This window comes from Zootoca vivipara, chromosome 10, assembly GCF_963506605.1.
Source record: "Zootoca vivipara chromosome 10, rZooViv1.1, whole genome shotgun sequence".
Classification (NCBI taxonomy): Eukaryota; Metazoa; Chordata; class Lepidosauria; order Squamata; family Lacertidae; genus Zootoca; species Zootoca vivipara.
In genome coordinates this window covers 3,726,541-3,751,622 of record NC_083285.1, presented here as the reverse complement: position 1 = coordinate 3,751,622, position 25,082 = coordinate 3,726,541, and the positions used below count along the sequence as shown (strand labels likewise).

Sequence of the window (25,082 nt, the reverse complement as noted above, 5' to 3'; positions counted from 1 at the left end):
AATGGAGCTGTGTTGTTCAATTGGCTTTAGGACAACATTTGGAGATTCAAATCACAGACCAGATATTGGCATGCATACCTTACTAAGTGATACACACACACACACACACACACACACACACACACACACATTTCCAACCTACCAGTGCAATGCCCATCATCAGGATCATAACCTTGCTTTTAATGCTTGTTTTTTAAATATGCTTTTAGCTGTTTCTTTTTTAGTTGGAAGCCACATTGAGTCTCATCAGGGGGAAAGGCAGGATATAAATAAATATCAATCACCACCACCACCACAGTGATGCTTACCATGGTCTTCTACGGACATCGTACAGATCTATCTTGTTTGGAGCTTGACTTTTGTCTACCCATGGAGATGCTGAAAATAATAATAATTTAGGTTAGGCAGGACCTTTTCAGGAAGCACAAGCCAGCACTACCCAAAAATGAAAGTGTTTTCTGTTCTGGGCCTTTATTTAAAGGGTTCTGAAGAAGTTAGACTTTGGCTTGAGGGCCAGCTGATCAGACACCCTGCCCTCATGTGAGCTTCTCAGATACCCGTTCAGAAAGCAGTAACCTGCAGAGGACCCACCATCCATTCGGTTGAGTCATTGCCTGGAACTGTGGCCATGTCACTCAGGAAACTGCTGCTCTTTAGTTTCCTTTCCCCTAAACAGGAAATTGTTAGTGTCTCTCTTCTTCCTCCTCACATTTCTCGTTTTCCGAATCTTGTTCTCCTCTAAGCCTCCCATTATCCAAATCCATCAATGAACCCACTGCAGCTCCGCTGGCTCCCTAGCATATAATAGCAAACTCTCGTGCCTTTCATGTATTGCAATATCTGTACCAGAAACTGTCTGCATATAAGCCTACAGTTCAGACAAGCATGGGTTTGGGGATCAGCTCTCTATATCGCTACTTCATATTTCTGTGTTGGCATTTCCAGCCACAAACCCATTTTACTTATTGTCCACCATTTTGTGTAAAGAGACATTTTATCTGCAGGTGTATTGACATTTGATGATTCATGCTAATTCCGCAGGCAAGCAAGACTGTATCAGCATTTATAAATAGCTAATAGCATAGTTATAAAATATAAATATATATTCGTTATAAAATAGCTAATAACATAGCTAGCAAGGTTATGCTTAAAATTCTACAAGGCAGGCTTAAGCAGTATGTGGACCGAGAACTCCAAAAAGATCAAACCTATCCATTCTGAAGGAAATCAGCCCTGAGTGCTCACTGGAAGGACAGATCCTGATGCTGAGGCTCCAATACTTGGGCCACCTCATGAGAAGAGAAGACACCCTGGAAAAGACCCTGATGTTGGGAAAGATTGAGGGCACAAGGAGAAGGGGACGACAGAGGATGAGATGGTTGGACAGTGTCCTTGAAGCTACGAACATGAGTCTGACCAAACTGCGGGAGGCAGTGGAAGACAGGAGTGCCTGGTGTGCTCTGGTCCATGGGGTCATGAAGAGTCGGACATGACTAAATGACTAAACAACAACAACAAATAACATAGTGCAATAACCAATGTGGCATGCAACTGTCTCCCAGTTAGAGATCCACAAAGTTGTGCTTCTGTGAACATGTGTGCAAGATACAGGTTTATATGTGTTTCTTCTGGAACACTGCTTCATCATAATGAGATGTGATACCTGGCCTCGTGAGCAGGTGGCACTGTGGTCTAAACCATTGAGCCTCCTGGGCTTGCTGATTGGAAGGTTGGCAGTTCTATAACCTTTAGTGCTGTTTGAATAGGAGAGATTTAAGGCATACATAATAAAACATAAAATGAATGAGGAACTGGTGTGTTTTACTTTGGTTGTATCATGATCCAGTTTCAAGCTTTGTTTACAACTGGTTTGATTGCATGTTTTATAGAGCAGAGTGGCCTGTAAATTACTAATTTTCTTTGGACTGGTGTTCTCTGTATAGTCATAAATATATGGTATTTATTATGCCTTTCTGTAAATTTCAGTATCATTAAAGAAAATTCATCTAACAATAAAGAAATAAATCTATTAAACTATAACTTCCTAGCTTACTTTATGCCTTTATTCTGTTTTATTTCTAAGATAATTAAACTAAAACTTTTGCCATTTCCCACTTGCTAATTATTTTCCCAAATAAAAAACTGTAGTGTAGGACACAATGCATTTATGGAAGAAATTACCGTATATGATTAATTGATTTTTCAACTGCAGTACAACAGCCACCAATCATTTTACTGACCCAGTAAAAAAGAGGAGACATGATGCCAGGAGAAGGTAAAACTCAATGGATGGAGACTTTTGGACACAGCGAAAGGTTGCTGGGACAGGCTCCATGGCATATTAGGATGGAGGTACATTATAAGACTGTGGTCAGATCACTATTTCCACATGTCCTCATCTCATACTGCACTGATAACATTAGATGGAAAGAGATCATGTAGCGAGGCCTGGCAATGTCTTTATATCAGTTATGCCCCACAGGACATAGGAGCCAACATCTAGGGGCCGAGGTCCCTTTGCCCACCACAATGAAATATTTGAGGGGGCTGGGGGACCCTTCCAATGTTGATAGGCATTGCCATTCAAACGGTGTGCATGTGCTCCATCATGTGATCAATTATGTGGGGTGGGGCTTTCCCCCCCCCCATTTTTTATTCAAGTTGGCACCCTTGCTGTAGGATCACCGAGATATGATCTTCCTTATTCTGATGTTACTAGGGTGGCATTAAACCACAGGGAAGCACCTAGCACATGTCTTGAGCCCAGGGAGAAAGAAAACAACTTAACATAACATAAAAGATCATTCCAGAAGGAATTCCAGATCCATTATGATACATCCCATCTAAAAATGGAAACCTACATAATGCTAACATCAACATTGTTTGGGTTTTGGTTTGCTTTGGTTTGCTTTGAGTGTGCATCTGGTTATGTACCTTCCTCAATTAAATACCTTTCAGTTTTGAATGCAAAACTGGTTTATTATTTTGGTTGGCTTACTATAAAGCGGTCGTTCCACTCATGTGTGAGGTGCAAAGCTAGCTGACTGGTACCCTAAGTGTCCAAGTGATTTGATCAACTAATGTTAGTAATTTAATAATTTCAAATATTTCCCAAGGTCATTCCCAAAATAGTTTAGGAAGTTAGCTTTGTAACTTTAAAGAAGTCAGTTTAGGTAGTTAGTTTTGGAAACTTTAAAGAAGTCATTTAGAAAGGGTGTTGTCACATTTAAAATACTATTGGTAATAATGTGGATTGTAATATGACTCCTTGTCTTCTCATAATGAATACTTGTACGGTGTTCAGCCTGGTAGGTGTTGCATTTCACGAGCCCTGTTCAGCTATATGAAAGGGACCATGTTCACTGGCCTCCTGCATTCCATTGCATCTCCAGCAGGCAAGCACCACCACAGTCCAAAATTTGGTCAGAAGATCTAAAGCAGGAAGCCTTCTCTTCACATGAAAGTTTGCACAGGGTTTAAAATAACGCAAGAAGCCTAAGTGCCTCAAGCAGACTTCCTGCTTCAGGATAAAAGAGAAAAGTGGAGAGAGTGTCCCTGCCTTGACAGTGAAGAAACCTCAGAGTAAGCTAATGGAAAAGGACTTTTTGCTGTCCTCTACTGATACTTGCTGTCTTGTCAAGGATAATGCCAGACAATTGCTAACCACAATAGGCTATGTCTACTTACATTCAATATTTATATGCTGCTTTTCCTAAGTGCTCATATAATTTCACATTTATTACTTTAGGAATCCTTCCAATGATCTGCTAAAGTATTAGTATTCCTGCGCAGAAAGGATTCAGAAATGTGTGAAACAATGCACACATGCTCACACTCTATTGGAATGTAATAGGAGGCATCTTAAAAGTGGCCTGACACAACTTTGCCTAAGACTGCAGTCCTAACCTGGGAGCAAGCCCCATGGAATTCAAAAGGACTTCCTTCTGAGTAGATATGATTAAGACTGTTTTTAACTACTGTTAAATTTTAAATGGGTGATTTGCAGCTCATGCCCTTAACTATAATGTTGTGTCCGCAATGTTGTGTATCTCCATAAATTATCCATGTTCTTCCAGAGCCTTCTGAATGTCCTCCCCATAAAAGGTGTCTTTGAGCTTCAGTTGTAAAACTGAAAGCCTCAGTTACTCAGAAATATATAAGCAGCCAACAAAGGACTCCCATTTAACTTTCTTTTGTAAGAGCTCAGATTCATTTTGCACAGAGTTTTATATCAGCCTGCCTCCTATTACTTGCTACACGGTAATGACTCTCTTTGGTAAGTCCAATATCGAGGCAAAACTATTACCTGCCAGTAACAGTTAACATAAGAGCAGCTGTGCACAGCAAGGCTTTCATTTAGAGAGATAGCATTTTATTATGAATTGATTTTCAAAGCTGATCCATTATTTATTTGCCTAAGCAGGCAGGAAAACTTCAGCAAAGGATGCCACCTGAGCCAGTCAAGATTTACCGTAACAGAAAAACAAGTTTCAATATTATTTCAAAGAAAGAAAATAATGCTTACACCTTTTCATTTTGAATCTATTAATCAAAGGGTGCCCCAACCCTTTTAGCCCACATTCAGGTTGTAATGATCCTCTTTCTATAAATTCATCTAAATGTGTGGTATTCCTTCAGTAATAACGGACTTTCTATACCTAAGATTACAGAGCCCGCAATCTGTGAAGGTTAGCATCTGTAAGACACCTTGGTAGAACTTTGTTCTATTGAAATTATTGTGCTGATGAGATTAGATAAATAATATTTGTTTTAAAAGAACCTGGAAAAGGCAAAATAAAATGAAGAGCAGGTAACTGGATGACCTCAAGAGCTGCATAAATATATACTAGCTCATTAGCACCTAAACCAGTCTTAAGAGGATAAAAGGAATAAATGTGCTGCCTATTGCAGTAGTATAATGAACTATTGATTTACAATTATAATCTAAATTACACCTGTAATTAAGAAAAAATGGATGAGCAACTGATGAGGAATATGGAACGGATCATTCTCTGGCATCTACCAAAATCATGTTTCTGCAGTTCTAATTCGGACCTTTTATTTATTGTTCTGCTGTATGCTTTCATTTTGTTTCCTTTAGTCACATTATTACTTTTTTAAAAAAAAATGATAAATGCCATGCCCATTCATTTGAAGTTGGAGAAAAGAAACAAGCCTTACAATGCACTAGAGATCCAGCTTTAACAAGAGAGGGGCTCCTTGATGAAAAACATTATTGGTTTCAACATGTCTCTTTGCCATTCTGCTTTTCATGAGAATAACCTATTTTTTGAATTGTCTCTGTCTGGGAAGCCATCCTTTACTACTCTATCATGCAGCACACCAACAGCCATCATGGTCGGAGACAGAGCTGAAACCTCCCCAGGCAATTTCACTGCAGCAGTCCAATTTGACTAGGCTCATACATCAGTCGTAAACTTATTCCCAGCAGCGATATTTTCTCGGGTACTGCTGCGATGAAAGCTGGCTACTTGGCTTAGCCTGGCCTTGAACAATGCCGGACTTGGCCTCAAGGTAAAAAACCTCGAGCTGCATTCAGGGGTGGAGTTTGACGTCAACATTTTCAGAGAAACAAAGCAGAAGGCTGGGGAGGGGAGGACAATCTCTTCAGCACAAAAAAAATGAGACCTACTCTTTCTGGTGATTTAGACAGTGGAAATGGAGTGACCTTATGCTATTCCACTGTAATTGATTTTCAAGATGAAACTGCTAAACTGTGTGCTGTTGTCATCTAATCAGTTGGACATAAAGGGAAGGACACGCATAATGCGATACATAATGTAAGAGGCACAGAAAGAAAGAACCTTTGCCAATCAATTCTCTATGAGAACCAAAGTTCATTTTAAACAATTTTGAACAAGTCAAGCACACTGCAACAAAATGAAGCTGTTTTATTTCTCTTATCCGTTGTGAGGTTTCCTCATCTGTTTTAATAATCTGCATGCTATTCAAGGTAGTATAAGTACAGCAGATATATGAAATGAATGCACTGTAGTTTGTTTTGTATTGTTATGGGTTTGTGAGGGGGGGTTAGATTTCCCTACATTCCTGGGTGCCAGATCCACCCCATAATTCCCGGTGTCACAGGTGCGGTAGCGGCTACTCTAGAGTAACGACTCCTCCAGGCGTTGTCTTTTCATTCTTTTATTTAGTGCTGATTATTTACAGTGCAGAACAGTACTATGTACATGTTGTCAGTTAGGGGTCAGAACCTCTGAATGGAGATTCGCGCGTTTTCTTCCAGCAAAGTAGTCTAGGGATACTGAATCTCCGCCCCCGTCGTTTCCTGCGCAATTCCGGGGTCGGCGGGATTGGCCTTCTTCCCTTGCCTCCCACTTCCCTTCCCACACTGGGCATGGGCTCCGCTACCTTGCCTGAGCCTCGGTCACCACTTCCTGAGTCTCCGCTGGAGATATCTCCCTCCCCACTAGCACTCGCGCTGGGCGACGAGCTGCTACTTAAGATGGGAGGGACCTGCCTGTAACTTCTGTCCCTCACATCCGGGGTTAGTAAATGTTGGAATTAATCAAAGTTTTGTTAAACTGGATTTAGTTATGCTGATGAGCCAAGCCAGCTTGGCAGAAGACAAAGGCTGGTGATGGCCCACCAAGGAAACCATCAGAGGGCAAGACTGCCGGGCAAGGAGAAGTGGGGCACATTTTTTGTTGGGTGCTAGTAGGCAGAGGAAAGGGGCAGTTTTAAGGTTTCAGCTTTGAATGATGTAGGCTTGGAGTCAGTTACCAGCAAGAAGGAGAAGGAGGGGCAGAATTCCAAGTGAGCTGGGGAAGACAGGCTGCACTAAGAGACATAGAAGAAGCCTTTTTGCTATCCTTTGACTCCAATGCTGCCTTTAAAGGGGAAACCGGACCCTTAAAGGATGTGAAAGCTCTGCAATCCTACCATCACAGGCTCATGCTATATATGTGTTTGTAAAGAAGCCATATATTATAATGACACCGCAGTCTCCACTGTGCCTCATTTCTGAAGGAAACATGGACTCTGTGTAAGTGCCTGGAACCCCTGGAATTTCATACCAATCAGAGATAGGGGTGGCTGAGGAATGGGAAATGGCTGGGTGGGTTGAGCTAAAGTGTCATTGTGTGTGTGTGTGTGTTTCCACTCACAGAAGTGCCATATTTAACATTGTGCTACAAGTGAAAATACATCCAGACATACCGGTATTATTCAACTTACCCAGGCTCTAGTGCAAGTTCTGCCAAAAATGGAAACAAAAATTCCTACAGAACCAACTTATCAAACCACTATGTGATTTCTGTTTGTGAAACAGAGGAAATGGCTATCTCCCTTCCACTCATAGTTCTTTGAAGGAAACCCTCCAAACTCCTGTGCTGGAGTTCTTAAATGTAACTAAGAATATAACTCTACAGCATGGAGGTGGACAATCTGTATCACACATGCCTCAAGAGGAAGGACTAAGGGACAGCCACACAGCCCTGTCACTTCAAAACAAGAGACAAGAAGTCATTGAGCCTGGTTGTGACAGATCAACTGCTACACACCTGCCTGCCTGCCTGCCTGCTTCTTTCGAGCTGAACTCTGGTCTCCCCACCTTCAGTAGGCAGGTAAGCACATTCTGTAGCAGTACTGTCTACATAAGTACACTAAAGTAGTAATATCTCATACTCTAGACTTTACCTCTATTTTATTATTGAAAAGAGAAGGGAACAACAATAAGATTAAAGCATCCTACCAAAGTCAACCAAAAAAATCAGGGAAAGATAAAACTTGTAACATGCTTGCCAAAAAGCCTGGCTACCATTACTGTACCACAAAGTGGGAGCTCTCTCTCAATATATTTGTTATTCTGTCCTTCTACACTGCAAGGGTATGCAGATTGTTCCAGTGTTTCTTCTTCTTTTCCTCAGCCCACCTATGGAGTTCAGATTGCGAGTTGGCAGTTTCCTTAAGTTTCTAGAGAAATTTATCTGAATTGTTTACAGCTTGCTCCACTGATTTCCATGCAGAAATGTCGGGTGTCAAGATTATGTGCATTAAAAACAATAGAAGTAACAGGGCCCACAACTGGTGTCATAACAGCAATGAAAAAGCAAGTCTTTTTGTGGTTTAAACATACATGCCACTATGTTTCTCTATACTTATACCTGTACTAAACAAAAAAGGAATATTGGTTGAACGTGAGAGCTCTCTTTTTTTAATGAGAACATAAATTCCCTAGCTACATTTTCTTGGGTTTCTCAGAAAGAGCTTTTCTGCTTTGTATACTTTCTTCAATACAAAAGAAAGAAAACAAACCAAAATGTTCAGGATTCCTGAAAGCAAGTCTTGTTTTGCACACACAAACACACAGTCAACACTCAAGCATTTGGAAGTTGCTAGAAACAAGTGTTCCACAGTTATTCTGTGAAAGGACAAACCCTTTCTTCTACAGCTCACTTCATGCATTCAAAAGGACACCTGGGGGCATAAAATGTGTGGGATGGGCAAGTGGGCCCCAGACCCACTTCCAACACCTATGTGCCTCTCAGATGTGGCGGTTCCACCTGTGGCCTTTCTCAATTGGGTAGGAAGGTCTGGAGGGGGCTTCTAAGCATAGTCAGCGGAATACACTTAGAAGTTTCCTCAGAACCCTGATCACACTAATTTCCCTTAATATTTTCTGATATGATATTGCTGTGTATCAGTTAAGGCTTTTCAGTAACTGTAAAATAGATTAACCACCTTGTTATTAAGGGAAATTATCCAAATAATGCAACACTCATATGTTTATGGAGCTAATTAGTTCACATATTTTGCATAGGCTCTTTATTTTCAGAATTTGATTCTGCCAATGTGTGACCAAGCATAGCTGTGACATCCATACTTTGGAATTCCCAGCCCACTGAAAATCTGCAATATCCTCATAGTTACTGAAATATCCCTGGTGAGTCAAAATTGTTACTGAAAAAATGTGCTCTTGATAAATGATCCCCCCCCCGAAACACTTGGGCTCGTAATAAATGATACCTTGCAGAAGAGAAGAAGAGTCCGGATTTGAAATCCCGCTTTATCACTACCCTAAGGAGTCTCAAAGCGGCTAACATTCTCCTTTCCCTTCCTCCCCCACAACAAACACTCTGTGAGGTGAGTGGGGCTGAGAGACTTCAGAGAAGTTTGACTAGCCAGCAGCTGCATGTGGAGCAGCAGAGACGCGAACCCGGTTCCCAAGATTAGGAGTCTACCACTCTTAACCATTACACCACACTGGCTCTCTTGCAGCACCCAAATGACCCCCCAACACACATTTTGGGGCATTTTAGAGGTGCTACCTTGGTTCTGTGATTGGTTTTAAAGTTGTCCCCAACCTCACAAGTTGTATGGAGTATATCCAATGAATGTTGGTGTCCGTAGTTGTTTTTATTGCTGCTGATAGTCCTTTGATAGAGGGGTTCATTAACAATTGCTTTTAAATGATTTCACTCATTCATTCATTCATTCATTCAATTTAATTTAATTAACTGTCTTTAATATTTGTGTTCCTTCTGAGTACTTTTTTAAAAAAAACCACATAAAGATGTATAAATAAATAAGAAAAATAAACAGAAAGCTTTGAGATGCATGGGTAGTTTATATTGCTCAGCTATTAGGCAAAAAGTGAATGAACTCCATAGCCTTATTTTAATTGTACACTGTTGCCAAGGGTTGCTGCATATATTAGATATAATCAAGTGGTATATAAGTTTTATGAAATAAAATAAATAAAATTATTGGGGACCTGGAAAGAAGTGCAAGCTGCAAGCTATTCACAGTACACAGCACAGAAAAGCAGACTTTGGAGGCACACACAGAAATAAAGAAGGAAACAATTTTTGGGCTCAAAATGTTCGGGGACTTGATAGATGTACAATATTTTAATTATGCATAAGGGGACACGTGATTGAACAATAAGCTGGACTAATTGTATTCTGAGTCCCCCAAATTTCCTCCACTAGAGAAACTCAAATTAGATTTCAAGGAATCTGAAACACTGCTTGGGAATTATGTAAATTCTGTGCATAAGCATAAATTTAATTTCCCCAATTGCATAAAGAAGGGTTGAGGAATGAAGTGTGCAGAAAATAGTGCAGAAAACCCACTATCACTATCTGATCTCAGGAAACCCAAGACTTCCTTTGGTTTCTGAGCCTTCAAGCAAATTTGAAAAACCATTGCCTGCAATGATGAAAACTGGACACTGTAAAATCCTGATAGACTTTAGAAGCCAAATTAGCATCAGAAACTAAAGTACTAAGTATAGTATATATGCAGGACATCAACACTTAGGATGCATTCTTATTCCCATTTACTGGAGAGTAAGCCCCATTTAACTTAGTGGAACTCACATCTGAGAACATATGCAAAGGATTGAGCTCTTCGTCATACAGTAAAATTTGATTGTTTAATTTATTTTCTTTTTTTAGAACCTGCTTTGCAGAAGCATTAAACTAACTGGATTAGATGTCTGTCCTAGAATACATTAATTGAACTGAGTCTACTAGTGGCCTAAAGAAATAAAAACACACCCTCTTAAATTAATTACTATGGTACTGTAATGAGATTCTCTAAAGAGCGGAACAGATGCATGCATAAAACAAAACCCTTCTCTCGGTATTAATCAGTTTGAACTCCAGTGGCAGAGTCATCCTCTTCAGAGGTGCTGAAGACAGTTCATAAGGGCAAACATTCCCAATGAAACAGTAGCGCTTCCTCTTAATTTAACTCAGCAAAATTATGCACCTATTGGTTGATTCAAGTACTCCCAAGGCTAGAGGAAGCAATTGCCATGCAAACCCTTATGAATGGCATACAGAGAACTGCAACCTATATAAAAAGCTAACATGTCTGTTGAAATTTTCAAACACAACTCCACCAGATATTTCTTCTCTTTTGGGGGGAACACAACACTTTTAACACTCCCAGCTCCAACTTCACAAACTTTACACAAGGGAATGGCTAATTTATATTCCCTTGCCTGCCCTGCGAAAAATGTGCGGTGATTTTTATATGAATTGACTGGAGTGACAAAGTTAGTGCCCTAGAACAAATTTATGTCTTCAGGACTGCAAATTACCTGGGTAATACCTAGCGAGGCCAGTTGCACTGCCAAAAACTTGCCAAAGCAAGGTTGGGTCTTCTTCTCTGTTCCTTTTAAAGACTTCATCTAAAGCTCCGGTCCAGTTCAGTTCATTCAACACGATTGTAGCTGAAAAAGACCAAAAAGAAAAAAAGAAATTTGGTATTGCAAAACCATGGCTACATTTGTTACATACCATATCCTGAAACGAGGGGAGTGGGTGGCGCTGTGGCCTAAACCACTGAGCCTCTTGGGCTTGCCGATAGGAAGGCTGGCGGTTCAAATCCATGCAACAGGGTGAGCTCCCGTTGCTCTGTCCCAGCTCTTGCCAACCTAGCAGTTCAAAAGCATACCAGTGCAAATACGGTAGATGAATAGGTAACGCTGTAGCGGGAAGGCAAACTGCATTTCCGTGTGCTCTAGCACTTGTGTCCCGTTGCACCAGAAGCGGTTTAGTCGTGCTGCCCACATCACCCAGAAAAGCTGTCTGCGGACAAACAGCAGCTCCCTTGGCCTGAAGCGAGATGCGTCCACACCCCATAATTGCCTTTGACTGGACTTAACCATCCGGGGGCCTTACTGAAATGGTGCTACTTGCTATTTCTCTACCCTTTGCTGTATTTTGTACCATTCTACTTTTAGTACTATTGCACAACAAAGTTTCACGTGTTTATTGGCAAGACTGTTCTAATGTTTTTCTCTCTTCTTCTTCATGTTCGTCTTCTACTTCTTCGTATGTTTACACTGATGGATGAGGGCTCTAGTCTATCACACAGTCATACAGCTTTGATTTGTTTTAAAAGAAGAAGAAAGTACAATAGTTTTTATTTTATTTATTTAGAGTTTTATGACCCAGCCTTCATCAAGTTCCCAGGGTGTCTTGCAAAAAGTTATAACCAAACTTATTATAAAAAGACACCAACACCAAACAACATTTAGGAGGACCCTGAATCATGGGAGTACCCAGGATCAAAACTAGGGGGGGGGCAAGGGGAGGGGGCAAGGCACGGAAGGGGAGGGGCCACAAAGTGGGCGGGAACGGCAAACTCACGCTCCGCCGGGCTGTGCCCCTCCCTAGAAGCAGGGCTGGTGGGCGGAGGCGGAGCCCAGCCCAGTGGAGCGCGAGTTCAGCGTTCCCGCCCGCCGCGCCGCGCTCTCTGGTTCCCCGCCGCGCTTGGCCTTGCCAGAGGGCGCGACGGGGAGCTGGAGGGAGGGTGCGGTGCGGCGCGGCGGGAATGGCGAACTCGCGCTCCGCCGGGCTGTGCTCCGCCTCTGCCCACCAGCCCTGCTTCTAGAGTAGGGCAGCTGCCCTAACTTGCCCCGTGGTGGGTACGCCCTTGCCCTGAATGCTGTTTTGTAGCGTAGCAGCTGCTTGCCTAAAAACTGCAGAGAGAGATTGACACAGATGGCGACCCTCCTTGTGCAAGAGGGAGTGGGCTGCAAAGACTGTTGGTTATTTAATCTGTTTGAATGTCCTGTGCTTGTATTTCTACCTAGGCCAGAGGTTTTCAACCTGTTTGAGTCCACACCTCCCTTGACCAGCTACATTCGTTCTGTGGCTCCCCTGTGAGGTTCAGGAGCCCAGTTATGTCACCCCTTGCCTGGTTGAAAACCACTGACCTAGGCATTTGGTTAAACTGGTTTTTATTTTCCCTGGTCATTGTGGTTTTGCTTGTTTACTTTATGGCAGAATTAGTAATTGGTTGCTTATTGGACCTGATCATATGATTTTGTCGTTTTTGTATGTTGCAGTTTTTCTCTGGGTATTTTTATTACTTTGTTCCCCACTCTTGGTTTGGAAATATTCAATGAAGAGCAGGCTATAAATACTATAAATAAATAAATGCACCATAAAAGCACAGCACAGGGTGAGAGCAGTTCTAAGAAATAACACAAATTTAAAGCAGCTGAAAAGCAAGTCAGAGAAGTTTCCAAAAGTTTGGCCTTTGCCTGCCTCTCACAGGCATCAAGGTAGGTATCAGGTGAGCCACCCTGGAGAGAGCATTCCATAGTTGGAGGCCATCGACACCCAGTAGATTGTCTCCCCTGTAGCCACCACCCACCCTCAGATTGAAGGAGCACCCAAAGAAGGACCTCCATTCTCGGGGTATGGGCAGGAACATTGGCAGACCAGGCAGGTGATCCTAGTCCCAAGCCATGGAGGCCTTTAAAGGACAAAACCAGCACTTTGAACAGAGCACAACAGTGGCTTGAAGTAGCAGGTTGGCATTGCTGCATCTGTGCCTCTGATTCAGTGGAGAGGTTGAAAAAGGAAGTCAGACTGGGCAGTAAGTACGGGCAAGAGACTCATTTCATTTAAAGGTGAGCCAACCTATATTTCACTTTCTGAAACAATGCATGAACCAAAACGCAGCCAATATTTGAAGTTCAGACTTCTCTCAATTTTGCAATGTACTCCTTCATACACAATAGTGAAATATAACATACAAAAATGTTTCACAAAAATGTGTACATTAGGAGAAGTTTGCACCCAAATGGTGATGAATTTTCATGAAGTTTGGTTGGTTGGTTTTTAAAATGCAAACTGATGTGGAAATATGGAGAACTGAACTTAAGAAATGGCCGGGGGGGGGGGGGAGATGAGAAACTGAGAGGAACTTTAACTAACAGATTTTCCCATCAATGCTACAAATACACACACTGAGAATGGAAGTCTCCACACCGAGAGGAGCAATTTTGTACCTCACTGACAATGTCAAGAAAGGTGGTTATTATTAAAAGAAGAACGGACGGCCTTCCACCCTATTCCCTACCCCAAATCCTTATGCAGAAGCCGCTGTCACCACAGTCTTACCAAGATGAATGATTCAGCCACAGTGTTATGGCCAAGATGCAGGAAGAAGAAATCAAGGGGAGGCCTTTGTGGGCTCAACCTGAAACTATGTTTTTCTAGCCCTCATGCTGGCTTCACATTCCGGGATGTCTGTTGTGGAACTTTGCCACTTTGAGATTTGCTGTCTAGTGGAAATCAATAACGAGGTACTGTAATGGGTAGCAAAGCAAAAAGAATTTATTCTTGTGCCAGAATGGTGTCCCACCCACCTCATGGTGCAGACAGGAGACCCTACCTACAAGTTACACTAATGCTTTTATAGTTTTCCACAAAACAGCTTGGTACATGCGTCGTTCATTCTAACAGCCCTCCCAAACTTGCTTTGTTAACTTCTAGCTCCACCACAGGCTTCATCCATTACCTTGTGGTTAAGCAAGTTTCCTGTTGTTGCCTGGAACAAGGTGTTCAGAGATGCAGCTGTTAGCAACTTAGCTATTATTTATGCTTTCACCCATTTCTCTTGACGAAGCACAATTCCCAACACAATGCCAACACATGACCAATATGTTCTGTGCTTTTAGATATACAATAGTCTACATTTCCAAAGAACAAATTTAAAATAACTGCACATGGTTTGATAAAAAAATATTACAATATTGTAGTAATGCATAGTAAGTGAACAAACTCACTACATAAATCTACCTGCTTGCCATCTTAGTAGACAAATTGAATGCAAGGGTCTGTTGGGAACATAGGAGACTGTGGCTCAGGGAGCTAAAGGGGAAGAAAGGCCCCAAATGTAACAATGGAGCAGCTGGCTTTCATATGCAGTTGAACCAGCTAACTCCTAGATCTCTAATCTTATTCGGTCTTCCCTTTGGTGGAGGTCTCCAGTGTTTATCTCCCATTCATGGGCAGAAAAATTGGGGAACGCAACCATGGGCCTCTATGATCACAGCCTCATCATGTACGAAGTGCAGAAGTAACGCCATAGATGGTGTTTTGAGTCAACTGCAAATGTTAACACAGAGTATCCTTTTCGTGGGAGATACTAAATTAATAAAACAGCTTCCATGGGGGCTTAAAAAAGACAGAGAGGGAGAATAGAGCATTAAATTGTAGCATTAGAATTGTAAAGCCGAGCTGGGACCAAAATCCAAGAGAGTGCTCATTATTGCAAGTTAACAGTGTTTTCATGTTTATGGATGTGATCATTTGCAGAGATCAGCTGTGTGCGTATTAATATTCATGAGTACAGCCAGCTTCTGGATTAACTTGAAATACAAGAAAATTTATATTCATAAGCATGATCAGATAAACACTAAGTGGCCAAAGATATAGAAATCCAGATACCTGACCCTGGCCAATTCTTGGGTTACTCACACAAAAATTAGTATTGGTGTGCAACACAAATTTGTAGAGCAAAAGACATGAAAGAAGGGCCATGTCGACTTCTGGACATTTCTGGATTAAAAATGGAGGGAACAAACAATGAAACTTAATTATGAAACTGATAAATAGCTATTCCTTTCATTCTGCTTTAATCAGTCATAAATGCATCCCTAAAACCCAAAAATAACTCACTCATGCTAGGCAACAGCTGGCATTCAGTTAATTGGAACAGAACAAGGTTTACTTGTCAGATGGGGCATTATCACTTTGCCTTTGTCTTTTCTGATGGTTTTCAGAGCTGGAGGTAAACAGGTTGCAAAGCTGGCAAACTCTACATTCATTAACACAGGATTAAAGGAAAGGGAGCCTAGGAAAGGTAAACACGCATGCATGGGGGAGGGGAATAAAATAAAATCCCCCCCTCTTATGATCTCACCAAACAACCTCCTTCCAAACATACTATCATTTATTCATCAGAGCTCTTGGTTCCTATTTATATGGGAGCCAGGAGAAATTCAAATAGGAGCAAAGAAGCTCAGCGTAGCTCTCAGACACAGGTATAGCATCAGAACACAAAGCTTTATATCCCAAGCTTCATCCCAAGGTCTTGCTAATGTGCAAGTCAGCACAGGCAGAAAACTAAAAATTAATCTCTAACGATCTCAAGCAAACTAAAAATGAAAGTCTCAACCATCTCAAGTAATTCCAGTTATCTGTTTGTTGCTAATGCACTAGTGGGGGGGGGGGGTTTCCACCATTTACAGCATATTTCTGAATGTAAAGAACAGTCTTAAAACATTTTATGGTAGAAAATAACTTATTGTGCTTTTCCAGGAAGTATTATTGGTAGCATCAGTGCCTTTTTGGAAACTAATAAAGAAAAGATTCCATCTGTCTAGCCTGCAGCCCTCTGTGGAATTTTTTTAAAAAGGTAAAGGTCCTCCGGACAGTTAAGTCCAGTCAAAGGCGACTATGGGGTTGCAGCGCTCATCTTGCTTTCAGGCCGAGGGAGCTGGCGTTTGTCCGCAGACAGCTTTCCAGGTCATGTGGCCAGCATGGCTAAACCGCTTCTTGCACAACGGGACACCATGATGGAAACCAGAGTGCACGAAAATGCCGTTTAGCTTCCTGCCACAGTGATACCTATTTATCTATTTGCACTGGCATGCTTTCGAACTGCTAGGTTGACAGAGCAACGGGAGCTCATCCTGTCACAGGGCTTCGAACCGCCAACCTTCCAGTTGGCAAGCCCAAGAGGCTCAGTGGTTAAGACCACAGAGAATAGAAAATATTACTTATATAAGAAAAAACAACAAATTTCCCTTATGTATATTAGCAACTTAATTTGCACAGGTGGGGGGGGGGGGCGCGGAACCACCAGCATGTTGTTTAGATCCATATCTACATATATATATAAATGTAGGCCAGGCATCCCCAAACTTCGGCCCTCCACATGTTTAGGACTACAATTCCCATCATCCCTGACCACTGGTCCTGTTAGCTATGGATCATGGGAGTTGTAGGCCAAAACATCTGGAGGGCCGCAGTTTGGGGATGCCTGATGTAGGCATTGCGCGCACAGAGGTCACAGCCTTTCTCCGTAACTGCTGAGCTGTAATGTAACAAATTTGGCCACAACGTTCCATGCCCATCAGGGAGGGATCTGGCATAATTCCCCCCCCAAAAAAACCCACACCTTCCACACCTAAAATAATGATTAAATACAAAAAAAGTGGCTCCCAAATTTGACGTCACCACCAGAAGCTCTGAAGACTCCAATAGAAAGGCAGATCACACGCTGCCGCCTCCAAAGCTGCGCCGCCAGATGACATCACAAAATTCCACAGCAACCAACTGAAAACAGTCCTTTTGCAGCAACAAGGCCCAGCTTTTTCAATAGGCCGCAGCATTGCCAAGCAGGGGAAACTGAGTAGGCTGCACCATTCAGTAGGCCACAGGCAAAAACAAACAGAATAAGACCTTTCACAACGGGGTGGCACAGGGATGAGACACAACAAAGGGAGGGGGAAATCACATAGCCATGGGGGGGGGGGAGGACCCTGAGTCAGCCAAAGCAGTGGGGGGTGGGTTGGGAAAACTGAGTAGGCCGCAGCATTGCCCAGCAGGGAAAACTGAGTAGGCCTCACCATTGCCCAGCAGGCCACAGGCAAAAACAAACAGAATATGGGGCTGAGGTAGGACCCTGAGTCAGCCAAAGCAGTGGGTGGTGGGGACATTTTCAAGAACACGCATGGGTGGGGGAGTCTTATTTTTGAAACTTACAGTAGGGGAGTCAGGGTTGGGACAGGGCAGGTTAGGGGACAGGGCAGGTTAGGGAGACTCTGAAGGTCCATTTAACAGAAAAGGTCCATTTAACACAAAAACCCACAGCAACGCGTGGCCGGGCCAGCTAGTTTATACATATAAGGAAAGCCCTGTTGGATCAGACCAAAGACCTACTAACACTTTGTTCTCACAGGGGCCAACCAGAGGTCTATGGGAAGGCCAAAAACAGGACATTAGAGCAATAGCCCTTGCTCATTTGTGATTCTGAGCAACTGGTATTCAGCTGCATACTTGTACAATTCCATTCGATTTTTATTTCAAAGCCCTAGGTTCTATTGAGAAGCTGTTTGGTTTTCAAAAATCAAAGCACAGGGGAAGCAGAACGGTTAATGGATTTCTAAAAAGGCACTAACAAATGTTGGTTGTTGCTAAGCCCTTGCACCCCATAAAGAGCCCAGCTATCAGAAAAAGGATCAATACTCAAGTACATCTTCCCCTCCTCCCCTGAGGACCAGCATGTTACAGAACTCAATATTATGTTGGTCAGTTCTCTTAACAAGCTGGGTGTCAGTGTCTCTGTCAGATTCACAAAGAAACTAATTTTACACTTTCAGAATGGAGAAACAAATCGCACAGACCACATCAAGTTCTTTGGAGCTTAACATTGTCAAATAACTTCCATGCTACAAGAGCAATTATTGAACAACACTACAAAATTAAGGATGTAGGCTATAGCAGGATAGCCAATGTAGGGCCATCCACCAGCATCAGCCCAAAGTCATGAAATGATGATGTTACCAATGTATGGAAAACACCATGTTTTCTACACTTGCACTACAGTTAGTGTAATCCTAGTCATCTCCACTCAGAATTAGCAAAGGGAGCAAAGCCACGTAAGAGGAAGATTAGTCTCAGCCAGTTGCTCTGGGCAACTGGAAACAACAGAACATGTCTTTTTCCCCTGCCGATACTATACAGATATACAAGCTAGGTTCATCTTGCCTATACTACATAAATTTCCAGGTCACACAGTACTACTTTCTACTCCTCTGCTACTTCTAGATGAAAATCCAGATGTTACCTACTCAGTTGCTATAATTTGCACTGCCAGGATGGATATTGGTCAAAGGATGGTTTGCACCACAAATTAGGCCCAAAATGCAAGACCTGTGCTCCTCTGCACTCCCTTCCTTATAGTCGTTTTTAACGCTTTGTTCCTGTTTTTATCTTTTAAAGTTATGTATGTACAGTGGTGCGGGACCCAGGTGGTGCTGTGGTTAAATCACTGAGCCTAGGGCTTGCTGATCAGAAGGTCGGTGGTTCAAATCCCTGTGACGGGGTGAGCTCCTGTTGCTCGGTCCCAGCTCCTGCCAACCTAGCAGTTCGAAAGCACGTCAAAATGCAAGTAGATAAATAGGAACCGCTACAGCGGGAAGGTAAACGGTGTTTCCATGTGCTGCTCTGGTTTGCCAGAAGCGGCTTTGTCATGCTGGCCACATGACCTGGAAGCTGTACGCCGGCTTCCTCGGCCAATAATGCGAGATGAGCGCGCAACCCCAGAGTCGGTCACGACTGGACCTAATGGTCAGGGGTCCCTTTAACTTTACCTATGTACAGTGGTACCTGGGTTTTCGAAAATCTAGGAAGTCAAACATAATGGTTTTCGAACGCCAAAAATCTGGAAGTAACTGCTTTGGTTTTCAAACGTGGCTTCCGTATTGAGTTTTCCATAAATAAATGCTTCTGGAAGTAAATGCTTTGGTTTTCAAACTTTTTGGAAGTCGATCGGTCTTCCGGAATGGATTACATTCGAAAACTGAGGTACCACAGCATGTATGATATAATCACCTTTTAATTACTAGTTTTTAATCCTTACCTGTTTTAAGTCTTATGTGTTCAGTTTATCCGTATGTTTTATCTTATGCTGGTCTGTGACCGAAATAAAGTTTGATACTGATACACTCAGAAGTAGACTGAATTAAATAGGATCAACTCTCAGGTAATTGTGTGTGTTGGATTGCCACGTAAATTTACCACGTTTTCACCAGCTCCTGATAATCCAAAACTGTAAAATGTGTATATTCCAGTTATTCCATTATAAGAATACAGTCAAGCCTTTTGCATAAAAAAATTAATTAAATAACCACTTGTTTATTCTAGATACACAGTCCTCTCTTGTATTATCAAATGATTTTGTAAAACTGCACAGTATTATTACTACTATTACTGAAAATAAATCAGAGTCTGAACTCCTTCGTTTGCAGCTACCTTTCGCATTTAGGTGGAGATGCTCCTGTCCAGTCAAAGCGATGCTAAAATCCTTCATTTCTCAATTATTTTATCTGATCAACCTTCACATTCAGGGAAGATGAGGATAAAACCAGCTTGGAATCCAGATATAAATAGTGAAAAACACAGTCCCCCAAAACAGCTCCAAATGAATTAGGAAATCCCTACACGGTGCCTTCCTGGCTTGTTTTGGGGTCTTCTCTTTTATTTGTATGACCCTAAATTGGTCTACAGTATAGCACTCATTAATCACAGCTCTTATGCTTAAAATTCTACAAGGCAGGCTTAAGCAGTATGTGGACCGAGAACTCCCAGAAGTGCAAGCTGGATTTCAAAAGGGCAGAGGAACCAGAGACCAAATAGCAAACATGCGCTGGATTATGGAGAAAGCTAGAGAGTTCCAGAAAAACGTCTACTTCTGCTTCATTGACTATGCAAAAGCCTTTGACTGTGTCGACCACAGCAAACTATGGCAAGTTCTTAAAGAAATGGGAGTGCCTGATCACCTCATCTGTCTCCTGAGAAATCTCTATGTGGGACAAGAAGCTACAGTTAGAACTGGATATGGAACAACTGAGTGGTTCAAAATTGGGAAAGGAGTACGACAAGGTTGTATATTGTCTCCCTGCTTATTTAACTTATATGCAGAATTCATCATGCGAAAGGCTGGACTAGATGAATCCCAAAACGGAATTAAGATTGCCGGAAGAAATATCAACAATCTCAGATATGCAGATGAGACAACCTTGATGGCAGAAAGCGAGGAGGAATTAAAGAACCTTTTAATGAGGGTGAAAGAGGAGAGTGCAAAATATGGTCTGAAGCTCAACATCAAAAACCAAGATCATGGCCACTGGTCCCATCACCTCCTGGCAAATAGAAGGGGAAGAAATGGAGGCAGTGAGAGATTTCACCTTCTTGGGCTCCTTGATCACTACAGATGGTGACAGCAGTCACGAAATTAAAAGACGCCTGCTTCTTGGGAGAAAAGCAATGACAAACCTAGACAGCATCTTAAAAAGCAGAGACATCACCTTGCCAACAAAGGTCCGTATAGTTAAAGCTATGGTTTTCCCAGTAGTGATGTATGGAAGTGAGAGCTGGACCATAAAGAAGGCTGATCGCCGAAGAATTGATGCTTTTGAATTGTGGTGCTGGAGGAGACTCTTGAGAGTCCCATGGACTGCAAGAAGATCAAACCTATCCATTTTTAAGGAAATCAGCCCTGAGTGCTCCCTGGAAGGACAGATCGTGAAGCTGAGGCTCCAATACTTTGGCCACCTCATGAGAAGAGAAGAATCCTTGGAAAAGACCCTGATGTTGGGAAAGATTGAGGGCACTAGGAGAAGGGGACGTCAGAGGACAAGATGGTTGGACAGTGTTCTCGAGGCTACGAACATGAGTTTGACCAAACTGCGGGAGGCAGTGCAAGACAGGAGTGCCTGGCGTGCTATGGTCCATGGGGTCACGAAGAGTCGGACACGACTAAACGACTAAACAACAACAACAAAATCACAGCTCTGATTTCACTCACTGGCTAAGAAACAATGAAGATGGACATGGGCTCCTCTCTCACAAAGCCATAGTTCTGAAAGGTGCATGTACATTTTGCGCCATCTCTTCTGTTCCCCAAGGGCTAGAGACTTACCTTTTCTGGGAACAATATATCAGTAGCCCCTCGCTTGGCGGCCCTGATTCCCCACCCCCACCCCACCCCATTTCCTCACCCAGTGTGCTTAGAGCCAGATGGGGCAGAAAGAGATGGGCCAAACAATAAGCGTTTGTAGCAGACCAGGACATACAAATTAAAATACATTAAAAATAAATAAATCATATTGAACTTGCTTCCTGATGTGCCATTACTAGCACCTTTAACTTTTCAGCATCTGTTTTGTACAACAGGCATATCTATACAATTTCTACTTATGCCTAGCATAGAGACCCTTTTTCTTTCAGAGTGTGAGATTTGCAGACTGGATTGACAGTTGGCTAGCAAAGAACCTCGAGCTTACAACTGAACAGCCACTCACCACTAATTGAAAAGCTCATTTTAAAAATAATATTCTTGGGGGGTTTTGTTTGTTTTATCTGACACTAGGGTCAGAGGGCTTGACTTCTCCAGCATTCAATCTTATTCAGAACTGCAATCAATAAAACAACACATTATGGATCTCTCTTAAAACACATTTATTTGATGCGTAGGCCCCTTGTTTGCATAGAAAAAGCTACACATATTTAAGAAGCCTAGCAGCTATTTACTATCTCTGAAAGATGTCATGTATGGTTCCCTAATGAGGCAGCTCTGCCTTTACTGGAGGGAAGAGAAAGGAGCTCCTCTGCCATTCATTTATTTAAAAGACCTAACAGTGCAATGGAAAATATTGTGTACTCGTCTTATATTTTTTTTATTTAACAAAATTCATATACCGCTTGATTGTCTATAAAAATACAACCTCAAAGTGCTTTACAACAATGGAAAATAACTCATTAAAATGATAGATTAAAACAATTTTTAAAGGAATTAAAATATTCAAAACTAAACGAAATAAAACATGTGTAACTTCTACATGTCTGGATAGACTTGCCTAAATATTTTTTTAAAAAAATGTTTTAAGCAGGTGCAAAAACAGTACAGCAAAGGAGGGAGTTCCAAACGGTAGGTGGTGCCACGCTAAAATACTGTATTTATTTATTTTCCCTGACAGGGACTTAAGGCAGCTTACAAATAAAAAAGAACAGTTAAAAATCATTTAAAAACAATTAGCCATTGTTAGAATTTAAACTATATGCACACAAAAAATCTATTAAAACCATACAAATAATGGCAATGAAAAGAGCACAGCACCAGCCCTTTCATTAAAAGCAATCACTTCCCAAAAGCCTGTTGGAACAAGAAGGTTTTCGACTGTCCATGGAAGGACAACAAGGAAGGAGGGAGCCAGTCTAACTTCTCTAGGGAGGAAGTTCCAGAGTCTGGAAGCAGCCATCAAGAAGGCCCTCTCCTGCATTCCCGTGAGGGTGGCATGACTGAGAGAAGAGCCTCTCAGATATCTCAAAACCCGGACAGGTTCACAGGAGGGAATGTGGTCTGTCAAACAGGTTGGACCCAAGCCGTATAGAGCTTTATAGTAACACCTTCAAGTTGGCCCAATAGCAAATATTTAAGTCCAACCTTTACATTCCCCTCCTCCTCCTTTGCATCTATACTCATATACACCTGACAGCCGAGGATCACGCTCTATGCATCTGATTAAGCCCACAAAAGCTTAAGCCCCAATAAAATTTGTTAGTCTTTGATGTGCCATAAGACTCTTTGGCGTTTTTAATCTCAGATTAGTCTCTTTCCAAATCATTGTCTGGATGAAGCTTCAAATAACTTAAGAAAGTTAATAAAAGGGAATGAAATTACTTTGTCGTGTATGGCAGCCAATCTCAATAGACAGTTCACGGGCCTGCTCATCAATAAACTGGTTGTCCTCCGCTGTACAATATCACTCAGTGATCTCCATACACAAATATTTGATATGGTGCAGCTATAGCTGTATTAATCTGGTATAATTGGCAGCAGATGCCACAAGGATGTAGCTAGAGAAATGAAGAATTTATTTTTAAAAAATCTATATCTGACAACATTTATCATATCAAGTTGTTAAAGAAAAGGATTAATGACTGTCTCAGCAATAACTTTTGCAATTTAGCATCCTCAGCTAGAGTTACACAGCAGAATAGCCAGTGAAATTAAGTGTGTTGAATTTCTAATCCAGCTCTGTTTATGGATTTAGGGTGTGTAACAACACTAGCACAACCCAATAAAATCACAACCCAATAAAATCAGCTATTAAATCCAGTAAAACATTATAAAACTCAAATTGCACTAAAAGACAGTTTTCAAAGCGCTTCTACGGAACATTTGAGTATGAACGCTGGAGATCGGGATTGCCAAAATTTTGATTTCTAAAATGTCAGCCAGTCTGAGGAGGGTTAGAGGATGGAGATGTGGCCTGGAACACGGGGCCTTGCAAATGATCATAAATTTTCCATGCAAAAAATATGACTTGAGCAGTGTCATGCAAGACCTCAGCTTTTGCTTGCAGCCAACAATCATAACCTTATTTATTTGAACATTTCTATTCCAACTTTCTATAATAACATCCAATTCAAAAAAAATTTAAAGTATTTTAACAGAATACTACTTAGCATTTATAAAGTGTTTGTAAAGCTTTCAAATGATTGCACATATGTAGGTCACTTTTATGAAATCCAGCTATTACATGGCTTTGCCTAAAGACTCCTGGTTGGTCTAGGACAGAAATGAGTTTTGATATGAGGATTAAGTTGCAAGATGCTGAGTACGGAACACAGACGCGTATGTGCTGAACCTTTTGCCCCATCTTCCTAACGAGAAAATGTTTCTTTAAGTTCTGCTCCTTGTTCCAAAATATGCCTATCTTATTATCACTTTTAAAAACCTTCCTGGGAAAGGCAAGATTGGAGATGGTTTTGGGCATGTTAGCAGGGAAACCCCATCCTAAAATGTGTGTTCATACTTGTATCATCTTTAGGCAATGTGACAGAGAGAAAACACAGCATATGCTTTCAGCACAGAATTAAAAGGATTATTTCTGCAAACTTGGTTCAGTCGAATAACAAGACTCACACCCTAAATTCTCAAGGCAGAGTGAAGATAAACAACGAAGAGCAGCGATTCTCTTTTCTCCTGGGTAGGATATAATTGTGGCAGTACTCCAGGCTTGTATTAGGCATGGCTATTTTTAGATAACTGATGATCTTGGCTCATGCCTCATACTGTCAGCAGAGGCGAGCAATTGGGTACAAAGCCATGAATTCAAATTCAAAAGCTTATAGCCCCTTTTAAAAAAACGAACAGTAAAATTTATGCATCCAGCAGAATTGGAGAGGTAGGTATTTCAATATTTTAAAGCTTATTGTATCACATACCACCACAAAGCCAGCCACACAGCCCACCACTGTACTTATTATGTGATGAGTGAGCAGGAAATGGGAAAGAAACAAAACAGATCCTGCATAATAAGAATACTGGGTACTCACCACTGCAACCAGGCCGTTTCATTTGGCTTATAAGAATATAGGCTACTTTCTGTTTACAGTGGTTTATTTTAAACTCATAGGTAGCAAAGCAAGCAAGTCCCTGAATAATGATTTTCATATGAACAAATGATTTGTCAAACAATTATTCCCCAAATGATG

At 41.7% G+C, this 25,082-nt stretch overlaps 1 protein-coding gene across 4 annotated transcripts in view; it reads right to left on the bottom strand.

Annotated features, from left to right (window-relative positions):
* The window catches only part of CACNA2D1 (calcium voltage-gated channel auxiliary subunit alpha2delta 1), a 412,878-nt gene that overhangs the window by 117,315 nt on the left and 270,481 nt on the right, over nucleotides 1-25,082 (bottom strand). For all 4 annotated transcript variants that reach the window (XM_035127294.2, XM_035127296.2, XM_060279497.1 and 1 more), the window contains 2 exons: nucleotides 11,090-11,221; nucleotides 309-378 (listed from right to left, as the gene is read on the bottom strand). In XM_035127294.2, the coding sequence (XP_034983185.1) occupies nucleotides 309-378; nucleotides 11,090-11,221 (202 nt within the window). The remainder of the gene's footprint in view (nucleotides 1-308; nucleotides 379-11,089; nucleotides 11,222-25,082) is intronic.